The 20,717-nt window shown below is 42.5% G+C and overlaps 1 protein-coding gene across 1 annotated transcript in view; it reads right to left on the reverse strand.

The window, feature by feature from the left end:
- The window catches only part of LOC136555235 (neural-cadherin-like), a 55,597-nt gene that overhangs the window by 22,542 nt on the left and 12,338 nt on the right, over window positions 1-20,717 (reverse strand). The window contains exons 2-16 of the mRNA XM_066547845.1: window positions 19,015-19,209; window positions 18,347-18,572; window positions 16,829-17,033; window positions 16,352-16,463; window positions 12,976-13,225; window positions 11,903-12,045; window positions 11,066-11,238; window positions 10,552-10,720; window positions 8,693-8,863; window positions 5,201-5,373; window positions 4,949-5,116; window positions 3,764-4,013; window positions 2,386-2,513; window positions 938-1,124; window positions 654-797 (exon numbers count right to left, since the gene is read on the reverse strand). Of these exons, the coding sequence (XP_066403942.1) occupies window positions 654-797; window positions 938-1,124; window positions 2,386-2,513; window positions 3,764-4,013; window positions 4,949-5,116; window positions 5,201-5,373; window positions 8,693-8,863; window positions 10,552-10,720; window positions 11,066-11,238; window positions 11,903-12,045; window positions 12,976-13,225; window positions 16,352-16,463; window positions 16,829-17,033; window positions 18,347-18,572; window positions 19,015-19,209 (2,694 nt within the window). The remainder of the gene's footprint in view (window positions 1-653; window positions 798-937; window positions 1,125-2,385; window positions 2,514-3,763; window positions 4,014-4,948; window positions 5,117-5,200; window positions 5,374-8,692; window positions 8,864-10,551; window positions 10,721-11,065; window positions 11,239-11,902; window positions 12,046-12,975; window positions 13,226-16,351; window positions 16,464-16,828; window positions 17,034-18,346; window positions 18,573-19,014; window positions 19,210-20,717) is intronic.

The following is a 20,717-nucleotide window of genomic DNA, read 5'->3' on the forward strand; positions in this document are numbered from 1 at the left end:
GGACCAGCTCACAAAAGCAACCAAAATACAAAGACAGGGACTGACTGTTGTCAGCATGTTGTACATGCTGTTGGACTGGCTCTGTCCATCTGGTCTCACCACACTGTAGGGGCAGCTTCACACCATCAGAGCTGGTGTCAGGGTGAGCCCAAATGGAAGGTCTGACTTTCCCTTTCTTCCTGACTTCATTTCTGGCCATGCCATCCCACATTTTTCACTGTTTGTCAGATTCCTCCACAAGCATATTAAACACACTAACTCACCAAAAAGCACACATTTGATTTTTTTTACAATAGTGCTAAATAGAACTGACTCCTAGGGAGATCTTGAAAGCACAGGAGTCACCAAAAAGCAAGCATGTGCTCTGGAAAGAGTGAGCACAAAGTTACAGCAGTGCTGTGATTCCAGCTGATTTCATTCTGCCCCAAAGACATTGCCAGCTAACTTAACCTTTACACTACAAACCTCAGCATCTAATTAAAGAAAACACTCACATGCGCCCAGAACTTCTCTCCCCACTTTTCCAAATGTTTGAAATGTGGAATTGTCTCCTGAGTGCAGAGAGCTGTTTGACCATGTAGGATGTAGCCCTTCACACAAACATACATTAACATGAACAGGACTTAAAAGGACATGATGCAGGGGCCACTCACCCTCATCTTCATCATCTGCTGTTGCTGTCACAACAGGACTTCCCACCTCCCTGTCCTCATCCATGCTGACCTCATACACTGACTGAGGAAATGCCGGGGCATTGTCGTTCACATCGCTGACAAAAATCCTCACGTAGGCTGTGTCTGAGAAGGACATGCAAGAGGAACACATAGAGTGTACAAATGGCAGAGGTGGAGTACCTTGCATTATTCCAAACAGCTCACATACCTGCCAAGCCTATGAAAGTTAAAAAGCCCAATACAGAATTCCTTCTTAGTTTTACCTGTGTTGGGCTGCCCATGAACACCAGGTCTAGCAGATTCTGATAAGTCCTGAGACTGAACTTCAATCAAGTAAGAGGCTCTTTTCTCTCTGTCAAAAGATGCCTGGGTGTAAATAATTCCTGTCTCAGGTTCAATGGTGAAGAACTGATAATCCTCATTAGCATCTTTTAATATTAAGTAGTGAACCTGAAAAGGAAATCGTTAAAAGAGGTTACATTTTCAATTTTCATTTTTATGTCCAAGTGCTGTGACCTCCCCCTTCCTCAGTAGCCTCCTGGTTGTGTCTGCAAAGTAGCAACACTCTGAGGAAAGACAGATCACCTGAACAAATTTTTTCTAAGTATTTTTTTTTATTTTTATATAAAAAGTGCAGAATTCTCAAACAGAAGAGCATTTGTACCAGTGATATCAAGGCCCATCAAGCCCAGTATCTAATCTCCAACAGTAGCCAGTAGGGGCAGTTAAGAAAGATCATGAATAACAGAAGGAGAGAGAATGTATGGACTGGCATTTTCCCTGGTGTCTCCTCAGCTTCTAGTAATTCACTGTGCTTCTGATTTAAAAAAAAAAAAAACAACAAACAAACAAAAAAAACACCCCAAAACCACCCCGAAACAACAACAACAAAACCCCAAAACCCCCCACAAAACAAAACGAACCAACTAACCAAACAAACAAATAGCTAATAATTTGGGTCCTGTTCAATGAGACTGAATAAATGAAAACCTCCACCAATGAAAGCTATTCACATTTTTCCCTTTAATAAAAGTCATTCTCTGAAAAAACACCAGTTCCATCCCCACTCCCAAGTTATGCCCAGAGCAGCACCAGCTGTTCTACCACACAGGTTGCTCTTCAGAAGCTACAAAATGACAGTTCCAGAACAGCAGAGTTCTCAGAGTCTCCTCTAGCTAGAGTTTCTTCACAGAAGAGCTAGTAGGATTTTTAGAATGGCTCAGGAAAATGCAAAGAAAATGAGCAATTCCCTTCAGAATTCTGCTTTTTCCTAGGTTTAGGTCATTATTACTATGATGGTCAAATGCTGGTTTGACCAATGATGGTGTTTAATCAACCATATTTAAAAGGCTGCGAATAACTGACAATAATCACTGATGGTGAATTAAAAAATGAGCTAAAGAGGCAGGAGTTTGAAAACATGTCCTGCAGCCATATCCACTGGTCTTGTCATGGGAGCAGCCCTGAGAATCATGCAGCAGTGCTTTGTCATGGTTGCTGCATCAGGATGAGCTGCCACGCTGCAGGACCCTGAGGTCGCTTCTGGCATCTTCGCTGCCTGCATCCCGTGAGATGGACACCAGCCATAAGACACACAAATGCTTGACAAGTGCTGTAAGAACTGCTGGGGGCTCATTACCCTGCACATTCTCACTAATTACAGGACCACAACTTGAGTATGGTGAGGAAAAGAACTGGATTAAGGTCAAACCTCTCCATGTAGGCCAGAATCCAAGTCCATAGCTAACACCTGAACCACGGACGTGCCAACATCTGCTCCTTCTGGCACAGACACTTCGTAGTTAGAAGACATGAAGAAAGGAACATTGTCATTGACATCTGAAAAAGGAGGTGATGAGGATCATGGTAAGAAAATATTTTAAAACTTTTTTGTTTACTGTGTTTTTTTGGTATTTTCCCCACAGTTGTATTTTGCTTGGAGGAAGAACTTACATTGATTATAGTAATAAGCAATCCTGCTCTGGGTTTTCCCATTCTCATGGTAGCAGTCAGGAGACATTTTATAGACACTGGGCAGTTTCTGGGAAACAGTGGCCTAATCCCAGCTGAGATAGTGGCTAATGATTTGACCAGAGATATACTAAGTCCATGAATGCCAGGACCAGGAGGGCTTTCATCCACAGCTAAATTAGTAAAAAAAGGATTTTTTTCTTGTGACCAGAATAAAGTTGCTGCCAAATTCTGGTACCAATAACTGCACTACAGGAAAAACCTTTTGGGACAGGGTCCATAACCTACAATGAGGCTCAGACCCTGCTCTACAGCCTGGAGGGGTTTTGCATTGGTGGATTGTGAAAGACAGGACAATGCCGGGATAAAGTGAAGCAGGAAAGTTGGATTCCCTTTCAAATTACTACTCCATTCTCATTTCCATGGTAGTGGGCAAGACAAATGTTTTTGATGGAGACTTCATTTGTTCTTATTTTCATCTGAATGTTTGCCTAACAAAAGTAACTCCACTAATCCTGCAAAAAGCAGGGATTAGTATCAGATTTATAGTTTTATGTGGATCTACTGGAACAGAGCCTTACAAAAAGATCCTACTATAAGGAGGTTTGGATCAAATTTTTGAAAATTGCACTTATCATAAGGACCCTTCCAATTTTGTTTCTGTACTTGCAATCTCAGTATGCAATGGAAAATACTGAATGTAACAAAATCCCCTAAACAAAATCCCCTATCCAACACAAACCCAGCCTATCTGAGGTGTTTCTCTTTCTATAGCACAGAGTATTTCCAGTAATACTCATCTCCTTTCAATAGCTTGGGAACAAGTACTAGATTTTTCCTCCTTTCAAAAGAAAATCTTTCTAAGTACCTTTACAGAACCAGGAACAGTGCTGCCTAAACATTCAAACAGCTCATTTTTGCACTATCACATCTCCACATTTGATGGCTGTACTTAGGAATTGCCTCAGACAGACCTCTTTAATGACTGCAAAACTATTTACAGTATAGAAATGTACAAAGCATTCTGAGGTGGCTCGGCATTTCATGGATGTTACCTTAATTCATGGCATTATACTAAAAATAATAAGAATATGTTTCTGAACAGCAGCAAAGCTTACCTGTTATATTCACACAAACAGTGGCAAAGGAAGCTAAAGGAGTCATTGCTACATTTTGTGCCCGGACTGTCAGGGTGAAAAACTTAGTAGTCTCAAAGTCAAGTGGCTCAGCGACTAGAAGAGAAGCAGATCCATCAGCTCTGTTTGGCTTCAGATAGAAACGAACTGGCATGTTAGTCTCTGGAACTTGACCCTCCTCCAGGTTATACGTAACCCTGGGATCACCAAGAGGGGATGTGGCTTTGATGGTCTGAAGAAGAAAAGAGCCACCACATACATTCATGAAGCGCGGGGTTGCAAGTGTTAGGTGTTGAGTTTGATGGCAGAAACATACACACGTGTATGTTCTCCAAGAACATACTCGCCTGTATGACTTGGGTAACAGACAAAATAGAAACATTTACAGAGCTGAGTTTTATTTTACAATATCTAGGTTTGGTGCAGGTATTTAATCAACAGGAAATTCATCTGCCTGTAAATGTTCCAAGTCAGAACTGCAGCAGAGCTATAGGAAACCCCTCCTCTCTCCTCCTTCCAAAGCAAGACTGATCCATAAGGAGACAATTTCTCCACTGAATTGTACATTTTACTCAGCAAGTTACAGAAGAACAAGTCAAACCCTAAATTGTTTCCAAGTGCTTGAATATTACATGCAGGAGGAGGAAGGCAGGAATTATGTGGCAATATATAGCAGACTAAGTCTTTTGTCCTTAAAGACTAAGTCTCTATGGGTTAAAAAGGAATTGGTTTGAGTTAGAAGAGTCCAAAGCAAACTATGTCACTCCACACTCTTGTGCTAAACTTAGTTTAAAGCTTTAAGAAAGACACAAGCAAATAGCATAGCTCGCTGAGGATGAGGATGGAGGAGTGAGGAGCTGGCTCTTGGAGGGAACACACAAGAATTTCCTTCTCTGGCAGCACATAAGTCTTGCTCGTGTGAAGCACACCTTGAGGGCCATTAATGTAAGAATTCACTGGGAAAACTGCTGCCAGCTGAAATACCACCCTACTCTGTGACAGGTACACCTGAGAAACTTTATTGGGTACAGGGCAGTGAAGGCTCATAAGGGCACAGTGCAATCCAGTAAGGCTGCAGAGCAGGCATCTGTGAACTTCTGACTAGGAGCACAACAGAGGAAGAAGTGGAAATGAAGAGGGAGGGAAGTAATCAAGCTTTTAACATACCACAATCTTGGTGTCACGAATGGTGTTTTCGGGGATGGTTACCCAGTATGAGCTCTGCTCCCAGCGGGGTGGCTGGCTCAGTGCACTGGTGACAGTCACCGTCAGCTCCACGCTGCTGCTTCTGTTCCCGCCGTCTGTCGCTACAATATAGCGGCTGATGCGCATTGCCTGGGAAACAGAGGCACAGGATGCTTGAAAACTATTGCAATTAACCCTCTGCAATGGATTTGAGGGGTTGGACTCTCACATTACCTGGGGTAGTGGGCAATTCACGTACACCCAGCCTGTGCTGGGGTTGATCTGGAAGTATTCCAGCTGATGCTCTAACATTGAGTATGTGACAGCAGCATTCACACCCTGGTCACTGTCGTGAGCTGCAACTCGGAGGAAACTCGTCCCCACCAGAGTGTCTTCGCTGAGGAAGTCTTTGAAAAGACAAAGATACTGTCAGCAGGTCTGCTCTGGTTTAGCAGGCTGTATTTGTAAAGAAATACCCCGGTAAAACATCATTGTTCCCTTCAAGGGAGATTAAATGTTTCTGTACTGAAACAGGTTATAAAGTACTGTCACCAACAGTGTCTATAGTTCTCTTTCAGCTTCCCCTTCCCTCTCCCCTGCCACGCTGGGTTGTTAAGTGAGCTGCTGGTGATGCAGATTTACTGACACTGCTGCTGCCAGCACGGGTGCCACTCCAGGGTGGTGCTGGCAAGCCCCACAGCAGCTCGCATGCCCACTGCTTTGGATCACAGCCCAGCCTGCTGGGCTCAGCTAATGATAAAAGCAGGTTGGTATCAAAGGGAATTCTGTGTGAATTGAATTAGTCTTGAATATGAGTGGTGCCAGCAGCACTGCCAGTGGGAGACACTAGGTAATTGCAAAGCACAAAGACTCAGGTCACAGAAGAAATGCCTCCAGCCCCACAGTGTTTTGGAAAAGCTGCCCAGGGCAAAGGCAAGGATCATTTTATGTATGTCTCTTTCCTTAAGTTTCACTCCCTGTTCCCAGAAATCCACCTGTGTCAGAGGTCGTGTCTTTCTGCCTGTAGTTCTAGAGAAACCAATCCTTCTTTGAACTTGCTCACATAATTGTCATCTAAAAATCTGGTGGCAAAGTCAGGCATTTGAAGAGCCCACTGCACAGAAGAATAATTAATTTTGTCTTCCTAAGGCCTGATTTCTGGAAGGGACACCAACAAAATGATGGGAAATAATGAGCAGTCATTTTCTGCTCCCCTCCACTCTGTGAAGCACAGTTTCATATGAAACTATCACATCCCTGGTGTCTATCTTCCACACTCATCTTTACATTACACTGATTTTTGGTCCAGCTCTTCCCTCTATCCTCAGCCATCCAGTGCCAATTCCTCTTTCAAGTAGCTATGTGTGCTTGCCTGATTGTGTTTTTGAGCTGCTTGCTTGTACTAAGGCTCCACCAGCTCAGTGTATTAAAACTGACAGTGGGAAGGCTGTTGCAGTTGGGTTGAGGCAACCCAGTCAGTCTGTTCATTTGTGTCTTGTCCAGAAACTATTTCATATCTTTGATCTCCCTTATATGTGTGTCCTTTAGCATTTTTGATGTGAGATAATCAGAACTGCACACTACTTATGGAGCAGTCATGTTTTCTGTTTTGGTCTTTTCCTTTAATGCCTACAGTGTGTAGTAGTGGAGCAGTACAACTTTAAACAGCAGCAACCACTTGCTCTATGAGCAGTAATTTGAGATTTAATTGGCTTCACTTGTCCCTGTGTCATTTAATTGTCCTGGGATTCTTGTCTTCAGTAGGTCAGTAACAGACAAGTAACAGACAAATCTCACAAGAGATTTACCAGCACTAAGATAGATTAATGAAAATTGAATTAACTGCCATAAATCACTGTAAAATTCTCCTTTTTTGTGTTTAGGCTTGTGTGTGTGTGTTTGTGTATTTATGCTGTCTTTAACAGCCAAATTCAGTTAAATTGCATTGTAATAAAAAAGACGAAGTTACTTGGAAGGGTGGTAGTCTCTCATTTCAGGTGCTTTGCTTGCTTCTGACACAACTTTAACGTTTACTGTAGCCTCCCTACTACAGTTTAGCATTTCTTTAATGTCTGTTTTGCAGACAGATGATAAGATGCATGGCTAAATCAGGAATTTAACCAACATCCTAGTGCTGAGAGTAAAGAACCAGCAGTTTCCCGGATGAATAGAAACCTATGACTAATGGCCTTTGATCTTGTTAGGGAAAAAGCTATTTTTAATTCTGTGACGTTCAAGCATTGATTACTTATGTAGAGACACTGGGAAAGTGCTAGGCATAAGGTGACCTCGTTATCTGCAGGTTTGCCATCTCAAAAAGGTGCCTCTCTTCAGAACCTTTGCCAGTACACTCTGTTCATGAAAAAAGAAAAAAAAAACCTGCCTGTTTCTCAAAGTGCTGAAGCCACCATAATTACAAATGCAACCTCTCAGCTTCACAGCTTTTGAGAAAGAATCCTGGGCAGTTTCACCTGAAGGACACGTGTGATGGTGGAATAGAAAGGTTCATCTTTGCACAAACATTACCTCTACCTCAGGAATTGTCTGCTCCACTCAAAAATATTTCTCTCCAGAAAGAACATTCATACTCAACTTCTCAGTGCTGCTTTGGCCAGGTTTGCAGAAGACACTGGTAAGACTGTAGAAATGGCTATTACAAATCTACACATTTTAATGAATTTGGCACTTAGAATTAGTCACTACAAGATACTTTAAAAGGTGCAACACAATTTTCCTTCTGTCCTTGTACATAACTTTGAAGTGTGAATGTATATGTAGCATATTTCTCAGCAGATCACTTCTTGTTAAACTCCTAAAATATAAACATCCAACTTATTTTTGAATCCTTCTAAAATGCTGGCATCTGTGATATTAAAGACAATTTTCTTATAAGCCATCTTCATTTTAATAGGGCATTGGTCACTGCTTTGCCCTCCATGACATTTCCACACAAGTGGCAAAAAAACTCCAAAATTAAATTGTTGGCAGATGCATCAGCAACAATTTTTTTTTTCCATTTTCAAGCATTTATGCAAGGAAGGACCTGTTCCAGTCCAACAGCTAGAGATTATACTCATGACTGAGTATGACATTTAATGCAGAGAGTCCAAGTGTAATGAAATGCAGGATTCTACTGGAGAAGAATCAAGTCAAATTAAACAAAAGACTGATATAAAGCATATCGTGTGGGGATGAAAAAGGGAATGTCACCAGGTCAAATGGGAAAAGCTAGCTCAGCAGGACAGACACAGCAGGCATTGGCTCCCAGCCAAAGGCAGCCTAGAAACCAAGGATTCTGTGCTGTTTGACAAGACATAAATGCCACTTCAGTCTATTCAAACAGAGATACCATGCTACAGAGACACAGATGACAATTGTACTTCTGGTCAGGGTTGATGATTTCTGAGCTAGGATGTCATGTTTTGTTTTGGGACATCAAATAAAAATTTAGCGTGGAAAAAAGCTGGGCAGAGAAAAGCTGCAAAGAGAAGGGATCAGACCTGCCTCATCTGTAGGAGTGAGTATGTAAATGTTTTTAAGAGAACTGCAGTGACTAAGGAGCACTAGTTAATTCTGCTCATTTCTACTGATGATGGGTTAAACAGTAGCTGGCTTAGCGGGCAACAAAGGAATATCAGTCACCTAACAGACTGACCACTGTTACAAGGAATAACCTGCTAACAAATTCCCGCGGCAGCGCTGGGACAGGCAGTGACTGGCACTCACACTGGTAGCGGCTGTTCTCAAACGTGGGGTCGTTGTCGTTGAGGTCGGCGATGAGCACGGTGAGCTGGCACACGCCGATCAGCGGCTCCGGCGCCTGGTCCGTGGCAGTGACAGACAGAGTGTGCTCCCGCTGCTTCTCCCGGTCGAAACTCTGCGTGGTGGTGATGACTCCTGCCAACACAGACACCTCCTGTGCTGCCTGCCACAGCCTCAGCACTGAATCTGCAGAGACCAATCTGCACATCTCCTGCACAAAAGGAAGCTCTGACTACGTGCAGCACAGCCATGAAGCTCAATCCTCACCGACCCTGCAAGGCATTCTTGGACTAGACCAACTCCAGTTCTCTTGTCTCTCCTCTCCTCGCATGCCACCTTTTTCCTGCTGCCCTGATAAGAAGCTCAGTCTGAGTATCTTGTTATCTCATGGGTCATGGAGCACAGGACTTTCTCCTTCTCATTGAAGGGCCTCTCTAGGTTTAGTCCAAGTAACTGAATCAGTTCATTATTACTTGAGGAAGAGTCACGCCACAGAAGACACAAGTGATATGACCAAAGTAACCTCTGCTACAGGAGTTGGAGGCTGTCTCATTGAACAGATTAAAATTGGGTAAAATCATATAGCAGATAAATCAAACCATTTTCTCCAAATCTTCAGGTTTTCCTCCCTACTAATCAAGTCTCTCCCTACCTCAGCTATTTTCTTCTGGTTAGCAGATTTCAAACTGACCTTCTTGAGGCCACTTCTAGACCTATTTTTCTCCTATGCTCAGAGTTCTTCAGCTCTGTTGTAGTCCTTTCCAATTTCCTGCACAGTCCTGGAGATAACAATATCCCATTTTCCTATTTTGACTTTAGAAATATCAACAACTACATAACATCTTCATTTGAAATAAATCATATATAAATACATCATTGCCCTGTTCTGGTATGAGGGTTTTGCCTGCAGTGCACTGGATTTCCTATTTGTGCATGAAATAAGAAATAAACTGTGGCCACATCATAGGGAAGAATAAACTTAACCTGTAAAAATCACACTTTCTGCTCTGCATTTTTATAGCTACCCTTGATCCAAGTAAGAAGGTAAGCAATACAGAACACATTTTTATCTTCTTATTGAACTAGGATTGGTTTCCCTATTTAATTTGCATTTGGAACCCTCAATATAAGAAGGATGTGGATCTGTGAATCCAGAAGAGGGACATGAAGGTGATCAGAGGGTTGGAAACCTCTCCTGTGAAGACAGACTGAGCTGGGATTTTTCAGCCTGGAGAAGAGAAGGTTCCAGGGAGAGCTTACAGCACCTTCCAGTACCTAAAGGTGGCTTACACAAGATCTGGAGAGGATCTGTGGGCATATAGTAATATGACAAATGGTAATGGCTTTAAACTGAGGGAGAACAGGTTTAGATTAGGAAAAAATTCTTTACTGTGAGGATGGTGAGACACTGCCCAACACAAGTTGCCCAGGGAAGCTGTGGAAGCCCCATCCCTGGAAGTGTCCAAGGCCAGGTTGGACGAGGCATTGGGCAACCTGGTCTAGTGGAAGATGTCCCTGCTCACAGCAGGGGTGTTGGAAATAAATAATCTTTTAAGTCTTTTCCAACCCAAACCATTCTATGCTACTATGATTTGAATCACTACAACCTTCATTAAATCTAATCTAATCCAATCCTATCTAATCTATGTTCATGGCTATTTACATACCCTGAGCATTTACCAGTGTTTATCCTATCAACTGTCACAGCTAACCCTGCAGTTACATGGTTAAGCATGAGCCCACATGAACATACTGATACAGCAGCATTTTCATTACAATACAATGTCATTTTCATTTTTTCTCAGTAACCTGAAGCTACTGACCTGTGTCTGGGTCAATGCTGAAGCCAAGGGAAGCTCCATCTCGGTGCATGAGCCCATACTTCACCTCTCCATTGATGCCAAGGTCTGCATCATAGGCTTCCACCTGCAGCACACTCGTGCCTGGAGGCTGGTTCTCCAGAACCCAGGTGCTGTCACTGTAGTAAGCGCACTAAAAACACACCCAAACATCCGACCCTAAATATTACACAGAGTCACGTGAATCTGCTGCACAGCGTCAATATTTCTTCCAGCAGGTCTGGGAAAAACTTGGAAGGAAATCACTACTCTTACTTATGCACATAAAGAAATCAATCTCTAAGGGAGAGGAAGGAAAAAGGAGGATGAAGATTTTATACTTCCTCTAGGAAGAGAACTGTCTTCTGTTCACTTACAAGTTCATTCTGCTCTGCACATACAGAACCTTCAGCCCACCAGCAGCCACCAGTAGCAATAGAGACTATTACTCCAGTTATAGTTTAGATGGGAAAAGAGTATCTGCAGGAAGACATCTTACCTCTCTAAAGACAGGCTTGTTGTTATTAACGTCATTAATTCCTACAATAACCTCAGCAAAACTGCTCAGAGGAGTGGGTCCCCCCGAGGCATTGTCATCTATGGCCGTGACATTCAGGGTGTACTGTGGCCCTTTCAGACTGGGTGGTGGGTTTCTGCGGAGTTTTATGATACCTGAATTTAGAAGCATAAAGTGTCATGTTAATTAACTCTGTAAACACACAAAATCAAGTGAGCATCACATTTCTCTGTCACTGTATTGCTGGCTCAGTTTGTATTTTGGTAGCAAAGCACAGTAACTGTTCATGTTAGTCTGCACAGGCTTGGACCAGGATCCCAAGTTTTGGCTGATAGTTAAAGAACAACCATCATACAGTAGAGGAAATGTATTTGAATATCTGTATAGAGGCTTTGCCCCAGAGGTCCCGGTTGCCCTTGATGGGCTGCAGCCGCGATGTCCTTAATTGGGCTGCAGCTGTAACCAAGGAAGATGACTGGGATAAAAGGGGGCGGGATAGCCAGTCAGGGAGAGCCTTGGGGGAGCTCTGACCTGAGAGAGAACAGCATGCAGCAGAAGGAGTCAGTGAAGATTGGCAGCTGTAAGAATACACCAAAGAGGTATGGACTTTAGAAATCTGATAATATCATTATAAGACTCTAGAGAAATAATAGAAGAACAACACCATCATATCAAAGAACTAATGCTCACTGATACAAAGCATTCCCATCTGCAGATTATATAAGTATGGAGCTCTCTTATGGTTCTTGACATACAGGTGGGGCAGAGTCAATAGAGATTAGACAGTAAATACCTGAGTTCTATACCCTCTTTCCTTACCTTTCTGGCTATCCAGCTCAAAGTTGCCCTCCTCATTGCCCCCTGTGATCAGATAGAGCAGCCCGTCTCCATCAGGGTCCTCTGCCTGAACAGTCGCCACCAAGGTGCCGGGACCAGCATCTTCCGAAAGGAAGGTCCTGTAACTGATGGACACAAGGGAGCAATGGCAGCACACAAAGTATCAGAATAACCATCATCCTCTTAACCATCAGCAACAGTATGAACTCATTATGAATGGCTTTTTAAAGCTTTGGGCATGCAATCATGGAATCTTAAATTGGTTCAAGATATGACTTAGGTCTTCTTTGTTCAATATTTGGTACTTATTTTAGGATTGTAATCCTGTACTTTTGGTATAGATAATTTTGAAGGAGCCTTTGGAGGATAACAATGTGCACCATAATATGTTGTACTGTAAAACAGGATCATCTATCTACTAAAGTTGAGTAAAAGGACTAGTATCTGCCATGCAGTGTTTCTTATGCCCCTATATATTAATGGAAAGCATTAGATACTACAGAGATGAAATTTTTAAAAGTATTTAATTTTGTAAATAAATATATGTATGTTTTGTATTTAAAATATGTTCAGACTTCAAAATTGTGCAAAGAATAGGAACTGTCTAGATTGAGGACAGGAAAGAAAAGGGAGTCTTAAAGAAGCAGGGGCTCATGAAATTAGCTTACAATACAATCTTTTGGTGCTAAAATTCAATTTTGGTAGTAGTTTGCTAACTACCATATTTATTTGTCACCTATTTATACATGGATAATCACTTTGAGACCTAGGAGCCAAGACAGTCAAAATCATTCCCTGTATAGATAGGTCTTTGATTCATTCTGTTCTCTCTCTATAAAGTCAATATACTGGTATCACAAATGATGTATTTTTTTAGACACAATCTAGAAATGAAAGTCCAACTCGTAAAGCCTTTCTATATAGAAATTACCCTTCAATTTCACCGGTATTTACAGTTGCACAAAACAACAAGTGACCATTTAGCCAAGTGCTACAAAGGTTACATGTCAGAACAGCATCATTTAAGAGCAGAGCAGGTGCTGAGGGTGCCTTACAGGGCCTGGGAGAAGACGGGAGCCTCGTCATTGACGTTGGCCATGCGGATGCGCACGGACGCCGTCCCCGTGCGAGGGGGGTGTCCTCTGTCCACAGCGATCACCACAAACTCGTACATGTGGTTGGCTTGCTCAAAGTTCAGCCTCTGGTTAGAATTGATGACCCCGTGACGTGTGATGGAAAAATCAGTGCTCTGGATGAAGTAAGAGATCTCAGAGTTGGAGCCAGAGTCGCAGTCTGTTGCAAGCACTGTTAGAGAACACATTTAACAGAATGGTCATACTGCAAAGGAGGTTTGGTTATGCTGTTTACCACCAAGCCAACTCTGTTTTTTTGTTAGTTTTTGAGAACAGGCATCACCTAAATCTGTTTCATCCATAAAAGTTTTTTTTTGTTGTTTTGTTTTTGCTTTGTTGTTGTTTTTTCTGGTTAGCATCTGGGAACTTAGCAGGAGGCTGGGAGTGAAAAATCAAAACAACTCTTCCCTCTGCTCCAACCCAGCCCGAGTGATCTCAGTCAGGTGAATTTGCAAGAGCTGTGATCCCAGCACTGCACAAAATGCTTTGCACAAATAGCAGTCAACACTGGTAATTAGCACACAATCACTATGCATGTTGGTTAACATTATCAGTCATAAACTGGTTCCTCACTTGTCCCAGGAATGCTATGTTCAAATTTAATTAGCTCCCAGCTAGTTATATACTTTTTAATTACCTGGTGCTTCAAGGTGCAAAGAGTGATTAAACATTCTTCCCCAGTAAGTGTTTATTCAGTACACTGAGTGTCCCATCTGCTCAGGAGCAGCAAACCAGCACAACAAAGCATCAAAAGTGATTTTTAAAAGCAGAAGCTCACCTCACCAATTACCTTGCAATTTTTCTAGCCTAAAAATGAGGCTTCACATCATTCCTACACTGGTAATAAACAAACTCCTTATTCTACCAGTAGGATCCAGATGCAGCCACCCCGGTAGCACACAGCCTTGTGGAAGCAGAACAGTGATTGCAGTGTGTGGACACCCCAGGGAACAGCTGCAGCATCATTCACAGAGGGGTGGCAGAAACAACCTGTCTCTATCAGAATACTAACTCAAAATATGAAAGGAGCAGAGAATGATTTCAAAAGTACACTGAAGAACTGTTCTACTTAGTTGCAAAAAAATTTGACTGCATCTGTCTATGTCATTGTTTACAAGGATATTTAGAGTGGTTGTAACATTTTGTTCAAAATCTCTCCAAATCCTGCCGTGAATAAATGTTTGTGTTACAGACTACAAAATCAAGGGCTTTAATGTTAATCACTCTCTTGCTGCACTGACAGACAAAATATATTAAAAATGCAAAGACTAAAATGACAGTGATTTAAATCTGCCTAATATAGTGGTTAAGTATTGTTTTTAGAAAGGCATGCAGAATGTGAAAAACATTTTTGATTTGAAAAATTCAGATTTAATCTACAGCCATTAGTGAGCCATTTAACCACTCAAAGAAATATATTCTATGTGCTTAACAATATGCTTCTTTTCCAAATAAATATATTCTATGTGCTTAACGATATGCTTCTTTTCCCCCAGATGTTTTCTGGCAAATAGGGAATGTGGCACTTACTTGTACATGACAGAAACATGCCTTACTTCCCAATAGCACCTGGGACTCCCATTCCCCTCCATTTCATTCCATCCTGGAAACTGGTGTGCCTTGCAAAGGATATTTTAAGGCTCATATGCCAGGCACAGCAGTTCTGTGCTGGCTTAGCACATGTTCTGAACTAGCTTAGTGTGAGCTAACTCTGGCTCAAAAGCTGACTGAGCTGCCAGCTACAGCTCCAAGCCTTGTTCTGCTGGCACAGTGGTGCAGCTGAAGGCTGAGGGTCCTTCTGAGAGCACCCTCCATGCTCCAGACTTTGAGTGTGCTAAATTAAAAGCAGCTGAAAACTGAAACCTACATTGGCATCACCCACAGTTTTAACAAAAGCATTTATCACACTACCACCAACAGATACAGGCAGGCCCAGAATGGCAAAAGCTGTCATATTTGCATTTATTTCTGTTTGTGGGTCATTCTGAGGCTGCAACATCCCATCCCTCAAGGAGCTACAGTGAGGGTAAGAGATCTTTGTCTTTTTTTCCTGAGACACTTACCTTGGCAGTCAGAGTTAGTGGCCCAGGTCTCATCTGCACAAGGTACAGCTCCCTTGCAGCCACTAACAACCCTGCTCAGCCCTTCCACAGCAAGTGAGTCTTCACACACCCATTTCCACTGACTGCCACTATACTTCCACCTCACATTTTCTTTTCTAAGATGGCTGTTCCTCTTGAAATGTACACCATATGGCAAGCCAACAACGTGGGATGCAATTGCCCAGCTTTGACATTCTGCTTTCTTTGGACATGGGGCATAAGTTTTTTCCCCCACAAGTAGAATTTTGATGAGCTTTACAAGTCCTCTGGACAGAAGGATATTCATCTCTTTAAGGAGAATCACATGCTTAGGAATTTTAGGATTTGGTTATTCTGATCATTTTCTTTCTTCCCAAGAGCAATTAAATCTAAAAATTAAGTCTGACAAGCTCTGAACTCTCTTTGCAAATGTTTAGAGAAAGCAGGCCCTGCAGCCCCCTTACACAAGGGAAGCTAAACTTCTTATCACCTCTGCAACCTGCAGAGTTCAGCTCCAGCTTTGGGAAATTTATATTTTCATCTTTTTGCTAAGTATCTTGCCTTGGCACATACTCATTTCTCAGAGTCCCTACCCCCTGAAGTCTTTTATCAGCATACTATTTTAGCCTCTAAAAATGTCACCTGTGCACTCAGGATTTATATGCAAGTGACACATGGCCATGTTAAAAACAAACATGGGATGATGACTGGTAAGCCACAACCATAAATTTAAGTTCACAGGCTTTCAAAATATTTTTTCTTTAACACTTTGCAAGTCAGTTATACAGCGTTAATGCCTATTTGACAAAACTAGCTGCCCATTTTAAAAAGCCCGGGTTTTTTTTCTTAACACATTAAGGAAAGTAAAACTAATTGTAGCTGCTTCTGGCACACAAAAAGATTACCAAGATGAGTTAAAAGACAGCTACAACATTTAAAGGAAATGAAGTCACTTCCTATCAGCTGCTTTAACTGCCCTTGGATACCACAGGATCTCTCCTTGGGCACAGTACAGTGATCCTCACCTGAAAACACTCACAGCTCTACTTCCAGGCTAGCTAAAAGTCATCCACAGACTGCCAGGAAAGCTGCCATCCACACCTTACCAAGGCAGTGCCTGTGGAAGAGAGCACTTCCTCATGGCCAGAACATGGAAAGGCAACAAACTAGCAGGTCTGTGGCAGGACTGAAGTGAGAGATGACAGGATGGTCCCCACCTTGCAGAACAGATGTGCCAACGGGAATGGTTTCAGGAACGTTGTCTCTGCTGTAAATGGAGCGCTGGAACTCAGGAGAACAGTCATTTTCATCGGTGATATGGACCATGACCTGAGGAGAAAGGACACACTGAGAGTGGATTTTAGCTCCTACCCTGCTAAAGGAGCACCTCTTTCTGGACACTGCAGTGGCACTCGGTGCTTTTGCTGCTGTCCCATCCTTACACCTCTGATGCTATTCTTCTCACACTACTCCTGTAACACACAGAGAAGTGTTTTCTCCTCCACTCCCAAGACGGGACTGAAAGCCACAAAGTAATACGAGAGGTATTTGCAGAGCCCAGATGTGAACCCAGATTTCTGCCTGTACTACAAGGCTCCCCCCTGCCCAGCATCCTCACTGGGCTATCCATCTGTGTAACTGGTCCTGGATCAAGGGGTTGCAGACCATGGGTAGGAGTGAAGAGATTCCTGTACCTCAGTCACACTGCTGAGAGTGCTCTCAACTTCCATGGCTCTCAGAAGGAGGTGGTAGAGGTGGTGCTCGCTCTCGTAGTCCACGGGGTGGGTCAGGCTGAGCTCTCCACTCTCTTGCCTCACCCGGAACAGCCCAGAGGGGTTTGTCAGGAGAGTGTAGGAAAGAGGCTGGCTCTGGAAAGAAACAGCCTCAACAACTGCTACTCTGCAAAGAACGAGAGAACAACCCTTTGCTTCAAAACAATAACAACAAAAGCTGTCTCCTCAGCACCTAGAGGAGCATAGGATGAAGAAAGCTGTCTTGCTCACTCTCTGTCAATGTTTGGCTCAGTTTTGTATCCAGACTGGAAACCCCTTTTGCTACAGGGAGCCCATCTACCTTCTCTTCTCTCACCAAACTTACTCACTGACATAGCAGTGCTGAAATAACAACCCATTTCAACCCCCACTAACAATAAAATGCTTTCTTCTTTCCTATTGTAGCCTTTTAAATACTTGACAGCAGTTACTAGTTTACCCCCAGTTTCTCAGTTATTCAGAAATAAGTGATCTACTATACTTCTGAGTTTCTCTGTAGTTGTTTATTTAGAAAAGAAATGGGTTTAGACATGGATGGGAAACCCATGGAGCACAGAGCTTTCCAGATCCTGCTGTCCACCTTGGCAGGATATCAAAGGAATATTTGCCTCCCTGCTGTGACTTATGTTTTGAAGCTCCACCTCTCACACCAGTCTTTCACCAGCATAACACACTTTTAGCTCATCTCACTGAAAGCTCCTGCGAAGTAGAGAAATTTCCCTCCTCCTTCTCATTCAGTCTCTCTTAAGGATTAGTGGCACATCTCCAACAATTTTTTCCTAGGTCATCAGTTTATTTCGAGGTTTCCTGCTCCTTAGAGGCCTTATGGCACTGTTCCACCTGCTCCTTAGAGGCCTTAAAGCCCATTCTGCTCTCAAGTAGCTGAACAGTGGCAATAAACCCAGAGCCAGCTTGAGAGCATCTCCCCACTGTGGCTTGGCTTAGCCACTCTCCATGCAACAGCAGAGCCCCTTGGAGACTGAGCTTTATCTCTTTGTACTTCACACTGCTGCTGTTATCTCAAGACTCTGGCAATGACTTGTCTTTCTAGAAATTTAAAACAAGTCAAACAGGACACAAACAACTCCAGATCTGGTTAATTAAAAGACTATTTTTCAAGCATTTGTTTAAATCACTAGGAGATGCATAGCCAGTAGTTCGGCTGTTCTAATTCATGATGCAATGCACTAAAATCCCAAAAGCATTAAAATAATTCCAGCATCCCAGACTACATGTGACACATGGAGACTCATGTCATACTGGAGAAAGATCAAAAGAGGCATAATTTCTTTTAGAAAACACAACATTATTTTTAAAGTGTGATAGACAAATGCATATGCATGGCCCTAAGAAGCAAATCACAACAGTTTCACCCTCTTGTGCTCTGTGAAGCTCCTCTCAGTCTGCAGGGAGGGAGTCACCCAACCAAGTCCAACTCACTTTTCTCCTGCTGGAGTGTTTTCAGGGACAAACACGCTGTAGGACATGTTTGTGAACTGTGGGGGGCGGGAGCCGGCCAGGATGGAAACAGAGGCGTAGGGGCTTCTGTTGCCCTGCTCATCAGAGGCTTCCACAGTCACCACATACTCCTTGTTCCACGTCAAAGGCAGACCAGTGGTCATGATCATGCCAGTGTCTTTATCCACTCGGAATCGCTCGTCACCACCTACCAACACATGCACAAAGCTGCTCTGAGACATGCCCCACAGCAAGAACATTGGCACCTCCACCATTTCAAAGTAAGCCATCCTCAACTCATCCACCTCTGTCCTTGTATGTGCTTCTTTTTACCTTTCCAGTTGTCCACCTTATCTTTCACACATACTGTTTTGTTGACCAGCAGTGTAACAGAGACAAGAACAAGTAAGAAATGGAGCCTTAAGCTAACAGTAAAGCTGCCATCAATTTCAAAATAAGCAAAGAAAATGGCAAGAAGAAAGATTCCCATCCATGTAACTTTTACTTAAGCATTTCCAGCTTCTGTTTGCTGTACTTGTTGTATCTTTAAGGATTCCCCAAGGGAAAAATTTACCCATGAAATTGTAAACTTGGTAAGAAACATTTGCAACTAAAGAGAATTTCACCTTTTGTGTTCAGACCAGCCCTACCTGCAATGAGAGTGTAGGTTATGGCAGCAGAGGTGTTTCCAGGGCTGCTGCAACGTGCGGTGAGCTGGTAGACGAGCGCGCCTTTGCGCGCATCGGGGTCGACGCGCGCCAGGTACGGGTACGGGTACATGGCCCAGGACAGCAGCTCCTCCTCCGGGGCAAGGAGAGTCACGTGGCACAGGTACCAGTCATCATCTGCAAAACACACACGCTTTTCTAGACAGCTTGGTCACCAGCTTAACACTAAGATCTTATCCATTAGTATCTGAGAAGGAAGCTTCCACTGCAAAGGACATGTAGAGATTTAATCACACTATTTTTTACCTCTAGGGAGACCTATTTTCAAGCCTTTTTAATTCACAGCAAGTCACTAACAGATGCTAAAGTTATATATGGGCTTCTTGAAGAAATTTTCCTAAGAACATTTGTGTTCTAAAAGCGGCCTTAAGATTTGACTACAAATTAAAAAGAATGTATTATGGAATGTAGAGAATAAAGTTGAATAAAAAGAGAAACTACATGTAGAAAGGGGGTATGTAGAAAGGTACATAGGAGAAATGTACGTTTTCTGCCTGTTAAAATATGATCACATACTTCAACAAACTGCACTGAGGTTGCAGGTCTGTTAAGGGCTACATCACTACACAATGAAAGACCCACCCAGGTGTATGTGTGTCTCATACAGGAAACCCTTCAACTCTGCCTTCAAGAAGGCCATCTCACACAGGATGGAAGAAGGCAGGAGCATGTGGACAAAACCAGCACCAAAAGCCAGAAATTCCAAACAATTCTAGGTGTGTGTCTCAGGGATGTGATACTAAATAAAAGGCTACCCACAGACAGACATTCCCTGACACACCAGACCTGTACTTACAAGCAGCCTCACCCCACAGTAAAAATACATGCTGGACAAATTTCCCAGAGATAATCATTCCCAGGAAGGAAAAAACTTTACTGAATTTTTGTGGGGTTTTATAGTATTTAAAATCATTTAAGACATGGTTTCCTTAGTTTTCTTAGATTACATGGTTTCTGGTTTTCTCCAGCACTGCATACAGGAGAACATTGGTTTACTTTTTGTTTTCTCTGTATTGCTGTGTAGGACAAGGCACAACCCATAGCATGAAGTAGTAGCTCATAAGAGCAGCTGGAGCAGTCACTATTTTATCTATAGCCAAGAAGGAGGGTTGACAAATACATGTCCTAATTCAGCCTGTAACAGACAGTGTTATTTTGCTAGTAAAGGGATGAAAACTTGTAGGCATGAGCATTTAAAGATATTTTGTTCATTTATTGGTCTAATTCAGGCAGTTCTAATTTCTGCAGAGACTGAATATCTAGTCAAGTATTTTTCCCATATAGTGAAACTTGGAGAATTATTAAAAAATTGTAATTATACAGATTTTTCTTAATATTGCTCCATGTAGGTGATCCAATTTTTAAGTACCAATGAATAATGAGGTCCTAAACCTGCTGCAGGTATTGTAAAACCCGCCAAAAGTCAGCAGTAAAACAGAGTTTTAAAAAAGACAGACAAGGGAACAAATTTCACTGAGTTCAGGACAGCATGTCAGGGAAAATATTTGTGTTGCTCAAATTAACCATAATTTTCTGTACTTTTACAAACACTTCACCTTACCTCTCTATGAAAGGTGTATTTAAATAGAAACATAGAAGAATTTAGATTGAAAAAGAGTCTAAGA

This window comes from Molothrus aeneus, chromosome 1, assembly GCF_037042795.1.
Source record: "Molothrus aeneus isolate 106 chromosome 1, BPBGC_Maene_1.0, whole genome shotgun sequence".
Lineage (NCBI taxonomy): Eukaryota > Metazoa > Chordata > Aves > Passeriformes > Icteridae > Molothrus > Molothrus aeneus.